This window comes from Macaca fascicularis, chromosome 15 (genome assembly GCF_037993035.2).
Source record: "Macaca fascicularis isolate 582-1 chromosome 15, T2T-MFA8v1.1".
Lineage (NCBI taxonomy): Eukaryota > Metazoa > Chordata > Mammalia > Primates > Cercopithecidae > Macaca > Macaca fascicularis.
The window spans coordinates 3,797,896-3,804,234 of record NC_088389.1 but is presented as its reverse complement, the minus strand read 5'-3'; the positions used below and the strand labels follow the sequence as shown (position 1 = coordinate 3,804,234).

General features: G+C 62.2%; 1 protein-coding gene across 1 annotated transcript; it reads left to right on the top strand.

The window, feature by feature from the left end:
* The first annotated feature begins 562 nt into the window (after positions 1–562).
* Positions 563–5,939, top strand: LOC102123571 (beta-lactoglobulin-1-like). Its single transcript, XM_005580463.5, has 7 exons — positions 563–704; positions 1,516–1,655; positions 2,278–2,375; positions 3,953–4,057; positions 4,948–5,052; positions 5,318–5,363; positions 5,769–5,939. The coding sequence occupies exons 1-6, from the start codon at positions 609–611 to the stop codon at positions 5,332–5,334; spliced, it is 561 nt and encodes a 186-aa protein (XP_005580520.2). The 5' UTR covers positions 563–608; the 3' UTR covers positions 5,335–5,363; positions 5,769–5,939.
* Positions 5,940–6,339: the final 400 nt, after the last annotated feature.

The following is a 6,339-nucleotide window of genomic DNA, read 5'->3' as shown; positions in this document are numbered from 1 at the left end:
CGAGAGAGATTGGGAAAGAGCAAAGCCTTTCAAGGAGGCCTTGCCCAGCCGGGCCTGGCCGGCAGCACCTGGCGTTGGGGGGCACCTGTGGGAAGAGCCCCGGCTGGGGAGTATGAACGGGCACAGACTTGTGGCCCCTTTGTGGAGCAGACGGCTGTTCACTAGCATAATGTTTGTGGCATCCTGGGGCAGCCATGGGGCTCTCGGGCCCTCTGCCTGCCCCACTGGGCCTACCACTGCCCCCAGGCACAGCTGTCCTCAGTGCTGGCCTCTGATCGACCATTTTCCAAGAACCCCGACCCAGGAGGTGCTCCTGCCACTGGCTGCCAGCCTGGACCCGACCCAGGCCCCGCCCACCTGAGGCCCTGCCAGGAACTGCCCAGCCTGGACACAGAGGAGTTTCCCATGTGGACGCAGGGAAGAGCCTCCCATTGTCCCAGTGGAGGAAGCTGCCCACGGGCCGAGGATGAGTCATGGGTTCGAGGAATCGCATGGCAAGGCTGTGGGCAGGGCTCTTGTCTGCCCTCCTCCTACATAAGGCCCCCCGAGCCCACACTGCCTCGGCATCCCTCTCGCTCCAGACCTCAGAGCCACCCACAGCCGCAGTCATGCAGTGCCTCCTGCTCACCCTGGGCGTGGCCCTGATCTGTGGCGTCTGGGCCATCGACAGCCCCCAGACCATGCAGGACATGGAGCTCCCAAAGGTTTGAGGCTGGGGGAGCGGGCGCTTTACTGTGGGAGGTCTGGGGCGGGTGGGGGCTGTCGGAAGCCAGGAAGCCCAGGATCTAGAAGGCCGAGGTTCGACAGAGGAGGCTGTGATGTTAGGGCCCCTGTGAGCTTCCCAGGGCTGGCCTCCCGCAGGTTGCAGCCCGAACAACAGAGCTGATTCTCCCAGTCCTGGAGGCTGGAAGTTCGAGATCAAAATGTCGGCAGGACTGGCTCTCCTCCAGGCTTCTCTCCTTGCCGTGTAGACGCTGTCTCCCCACTGTGTCCTCACAGGGCCGTCCCTCCGGGTGTCCCTGTCCTAATCTCCTCCTCTAAGGACCCCTATCAGACTGGGTCAGGGCCACCCTAATGGCCACAGTTTAACTTCATCACTTCTTAACCATTCTAGCTCACATTTGGAGGTGCTGCGGTCAGGACTTCAATATATGAATCTTGGGGGCACAATTCAGCTCCTAGCAGGGCCTCTCTGTCCCCCAACCTCCCTCCAGCCCCAACCACATGGCTCCCCAGGATCCAAATATTCCCCTGACTCAAGGAGATGGGCTCAGCCTGGTGCTTTTTTGGGCTCAAATGAGTTTAGCTGGAACATTTCTGGGGCAGCAGAGTCGGGTCCACGGCGGCGTGAGGCCCCCTCTGGCACCAGTCCCACGCAGCAGCCTGATGAATCCAGTCCAACTCCTGCAGTGGCCTGAGGGAGCTGGGGACAGGTGGGACTCAGCCTCACCTGCACAGGGCACAATGAGAGCCATGGTGGCCTGGGGACCCCTGTGCAGCTCGAGGCCCCTTCAGTTGGCAGGGACTTGGCACTCCATGGCCATGGCGGCCAGTGACTTCTCCCTCCTGGAGACCAAGGAGGCCCCCCTGAGGATCTACATCAGCTCACTGCAGCCCACCCCCGAGGGCAACCTGGAGATCGCCCTGTGCAGATGGTGGGTTCCTCGTCATCGGGGCTGTGGCTGGCGGGGCTCACTCTCCCGCAACCAGGGTCCAGGACTGCGAGGGGTGGGCAGAGCCAGGGCCAGCCCCAGGCATTTCCTGATGGTCCAGGGGCTTCACTGTGGACCCTCCACGGTGCCAAGTGGGGTGGGGAATGAAGCTCAGGAGGTTGTCTGTCCCTTCAGAGCCCCTGCCCAGGGACTCTGGGCCAACAACTGACCACACATCGCAGCCTGGGTCAGTCTGCGGAGAAGGCCGGTGTGGGGGCCAGGCTGGGCTGCTGTGGTCTGTGGTCTCCTGGGACCAGGCAGATCCTGTGAGGATTGTCTGCCCCCAGAGTCACGGCTGGGGGAGATGAGGACCTGAACCCCATGATTGCTGCATGAACCCCGGGACCACTGCTGTCCACGGTCATGGTCCCAGGGCGCTCACTGGCTCCCTCTGGCCTCTTCTGCCTGGTCCCGGGCTACACGTTAGGGGTTTCCCGAGAGCAGTGTTTGTCCTGGTGACCAGCACTTGTGGCCTGGAAGCCCCTCTCTCCTCAGTCCTCGGAGTCTGGCCCCTGCCCCCCTCTCCAGGGCTGCAGATTGGCCACCATAGCGTTTGTGCACACAGGTCACAGAAACAAAGCCCTTTCAGGGAGAGCAACCAGTGCATTGAGGAGAAGATCATTGCAGAGAAAACCGAGAACCCCATCGAGTTCAAGATCAACTGTAAGTGCCGGCCACAGCCCAGGCAGCTCTGGGGACACTGGCCAGGTTCCCAAGGGGTGGGACAGTGGGGCCTGGCCTCTGGCCTGGCTGTGCTAAGGCAAGCGCGGGTCACGATGGTGACGGCAGCCACAGGGAGCAGCACCGCCTCTGGGTCCCCTCTGGGCTGGTCTCACTCCCTGCAGTGACAGTGGGTCGCTTGGGATCAGCTCAGGCAGCAGCGGTGACCCCCTTAGCCAGCAGCCTGTCCCCACTCTCCCTGCACCCTCCGCATGGCTCCCAGCTGCACTCCGACAGCTATCTGCTGAGAGTCAGGGCCCCTGTGACCGCCGGATTGGAGGCTACATCTCCTTCATTCTGTTTGTTTGTTTGTTTTTTTTTTTTGAGACGGAGTCTCGCTCTGTCGCCCAGGCTGGAGTGCAGTGGCTGGATCTCAGCTCACTGCAAGCTCCGCCTCCCGGGTTCCCGCCATTCTCCTGCCTCAGCCTCCCGAGTAGCTGGGACTACAGGCGCCCGCCACCTCGCCCGGCTAGTTTTTTTTGGTATTTTTTAGTAGAGACGGGGTTTCACCGTGTTAGCCAGGATGGTCTCGATCTCCTGACCTAGTGATCCGCCCGTCTCGGCCTCCCAAAGTGCTGGGATTACAGGCTTGAGCCACCGCGCCCGGCCATCTCCTTCATTCTGCATTCGTTCATCGCTAATTCGAGATGCCAGAGAGCCATCTTTCTCACCAGGCCTCCCCTCCCCAGCCTGGAGCAGGGAGTCCCCCGGGAGCCACGTCCTGCCTTCCGGTACCCCCACTCTCCCCTCCATGTGACTCCCCCCACGGCTGCACACCGCAACCACTGAGGCACTTGAAAGGACTCCTGTGCCAGGGCACCCACCCAGGGTCTCCAGCATCCCCTGCTTGCAGCTGGGTGGAGACGTTGGCATTTTCCATATAAGCCACCCTGGTGACACAGCTCTGCCCTGGTGGTGCCACTGGGCTAAGTCGGTGGAGCCCACCTCACTCGGCCCCGATCCGAGGGTCTCCGCTTCCCCGCCGCCCTGGCATGTGGTGGTGACTCTCAGGACCCACCTTCGCTGCCTCGGCTGGGGGTCGGTCTCACCCCCATCAGAGTAGAGACCCCGTTTCTTAGCCTCACTGGGCCACAGTGTTGAGGGTGGCTCGCCCAGGTGGTCGTCTGGGTGTGATGATGAGGGAGGGAATCCCGAGCCAGGGGACGGTCTGTGTCTCCGTGGAGAGTCACAGTTAACAGCCAGGCCTCTCCCAGCCCCGTTTGCCCCTTGGCGTTACTTGTGAGCCGTGCTGGGAGCTCTCTGATGGGAAACTCACACGGTGCTGGGGTCCAGGGGGACACTGGCCCCGAAGGAAGTTCCCAAGGGGGGCCCGCTGTGGGGTAGCTCTGCACAGCCTGGAGTGTGGTAGGAGAGAAATGGGAGGGAGACGCTGGGCATCGGGGCGGACGCATCCCTCATGGGAAGTCCAGCTGGACCACAGGAGACCCACCAGCACTCCCCTTCCCACTGCAGCAAAGCGCCCAGAATTCATTTCTGCTCCTGTCTTATTCTTTTTCTAGATCTGGATGAGAACAGGATCTACCTGTTCAACACCGACGGCAGCAAATATTTGTTCCTCTGCCTGGAGAGCACCCCCAGGCAGAACCTGGCCTGCCAGTACCTGGGTGCGCGCCTGGGCCCCCAGGGTTCCCGTGGGAAACGGACACAGAATGAGACGCTCAGATCGGTCTCGAGTGAATGGAAGGCGGGCCTGTGAGGGAGCCGTTGGCTCGGCCCTCCCCCAGCCCCTGGGATTGCCTTCCCAAGGAGCCCAGGAGCCCCATGGGAGGGGGAGGAGGGGGAGAGGAGTCCTAGTGTTACATCAGAAACAAGAGAAGTGTTGTACCCAGGGACTTGAGGGACAGACACAGACCCCGAGGACAGCAGAGGCCACTGTGGACACCGGGAAGGAGGTGTCCCTGCAGGTCAGCTGCAAGGGCAGGTGACTTTGACCATCTCTGTGTGGTCGACAGGTGGCTATAAATCCAACAGCCTTCCTGAATGGAGATTTTCAATTATTTTGTCAAATAAGAAGCCAGATACTAAAATGTCTTTCAAACAATCATGTTTGGAAAATGAATATAAGGTGACATTTTCCACGTCACACCTGCAGTGCTGTTGGAGTTCCCAGGGCCACTACATGGACCATTGGCTTTGGGCTGTAGAGACACTCCTGCTCTACAAATCACCTGTCCTGGGCTGTGGGAGGGCAGCCCGACACGGCGGGGGAGGCAGACACTGTGCTCTCCTCCCGTGACCCTGTAGACACCATCCTGAGTTCTGTGGGTCCCAGCGCTGCCTATGGTACATGAGGAGCAGGCCCAGCCAAGGAGAGGGGCTTGGGGACAGGGAGCCTGCAGGCCCATTGGTCAAACCCTGGAGACCAGTCTGAGAACCTGCTCCAGACCAAACTCTGCCCAACCTCAGAGCACCAGGGCCTCCTTCCCTGCCCTCCCTCCCCAGGCAGGGCCCTTGGAGCTCCCAGGGCCCAGGACTGAGCCAATGTCCCCCACAGCCAGGACCCTGGAGGTGGATGACAAGGTCATGGCGGAATTCATCAGCTTTCTCAAGACTCTGCCTGTGCACATGCAGATCTTCCTGGACATGACCCAGGCAGAAGGTGAGCTGCCCCCAGGACAGGCCCAGCCTTGGCTAGAGGAGAAGCCACCGCTGTCCCAGTCTCTGTAGGACTCAGGGCAGCACCTGTCACTCCTCGTTGGCCCCTCCCACGTTCTCCCCAGGGCTTCCCTGGGGGTGCAGAGGCACCCTGAGGTGGGGTCCCCTCTCCCTCCCGTCATCCCCCAACCTCTGGCCCTGGGGCTGCTGTGTTCCCAGCTAAGTCTCCCCTCCCACTGAGGTCCCCACTGCCCCCTCTCCTCCCACAGAACAGTGCCGCGTCTAGATAAGCTCCTGCTCGGTCCTGCCTCCTGGGTAATGTACCAGCCCCGCCCACAGCCTGAGGTCGCCTCTCTGGGTCCCTGGAACAGACCCCACTGTGCCCATTCCCCAGGGCTGACCCTGAGCGATGGGCTGGAATCCTGGGGCCTCTGGAAAAGCCCAGCTGGCCACGTGCCCGCATCTCTGGGGTTGGCCACTCCAGATGCCATTTCCTGTGCCGCGGGCACAAGATGAGACCCTCTCCTTCAGGGTGGGGGTGAGTGAGGGGGGTGCTCAGGGGAGGGCAGGCCTGGGATCACAAGACCCTCCAGCCTGAGGCTAGGGTTGAGGTGGGGCTCCCCTCACACAAGCAGGGGTCCTACACCCCTAGCCTGGGAGGGGATGCCCCCTGCCCTGCAGGGTTCTAGAGTCACAGCGGAGTCCCTTTGCGCACATCAGGTCCCGGAGCCTCGGCCCCTGTGCGGACCGAGAGGATGTCGCCTTCCCGGGAGGGACGAGGAGGCTGATGACCAAGGCACATTTCCTGGGACCCTGGGACCTCCTGGGCCTCAGCCTGGGGTCTCCTGTCCTAAGCTGTCCCTCTTTGAGCAATAAATAACCTCGTCCCTTGACTCTGTGCTGGCTGGCATGTGGGGATGCAGCTGAGAGCAGGTTGGGGGGCTGGGGGACTTGGGGACTGGTAGACTCAGAGGCTGGGGGACTCAGGGAAGGGGGAACTCGGGGGCTGGGAGACTCGGAGGCTGGGGGTCTCAGGGGCTGGGGGACTTGGAGGCTGGGGGACTCGGAGGCTGGGGGTCTCAGGGGCTGGGGGACTTGGAGGCTGGGGGACTCAGGGACTGGGGGACTCCGGGGCTGGGGGATTTGGAGGCTGGGGGACTCAGGGGCTGGGGCACTCGGGGGCTGGGGGACTTGGAGGCTGGGGGACCGGGGGCTGGGGGACTTGGGGGCTGGGGGCTGGGGGCTGAGGGAACTGAGTTCATGGTTTCTGTGTTGTAGGCCCCATCATATT

Excerpts from the sequence above, each read along its gene's own strand:
- LOC102123571 (XM_005580463.5), top strand. The coding sequence starts at position 609 with ATGCAGTGCCTCCTGCTCACCCTGGGCGTGGCCCTGATCTGTGGCGTC. Across the intron at positions 2,376-3,952 it reads CATCGAGTTCAAGATCAACT|ATCTGGATGAGAACAGGATC; the intron begins GTAAGTGCCGGC and ends TTCTTTTTCTAG. Across the intron at positions 4,058-4,947 it reads CCTGGCCTGCCAGTACCTGG|CCAGGACCCTGGAGGTGGAT; the intron begins GTGCGCGCCTGG and ends TGTCCCCCACAG.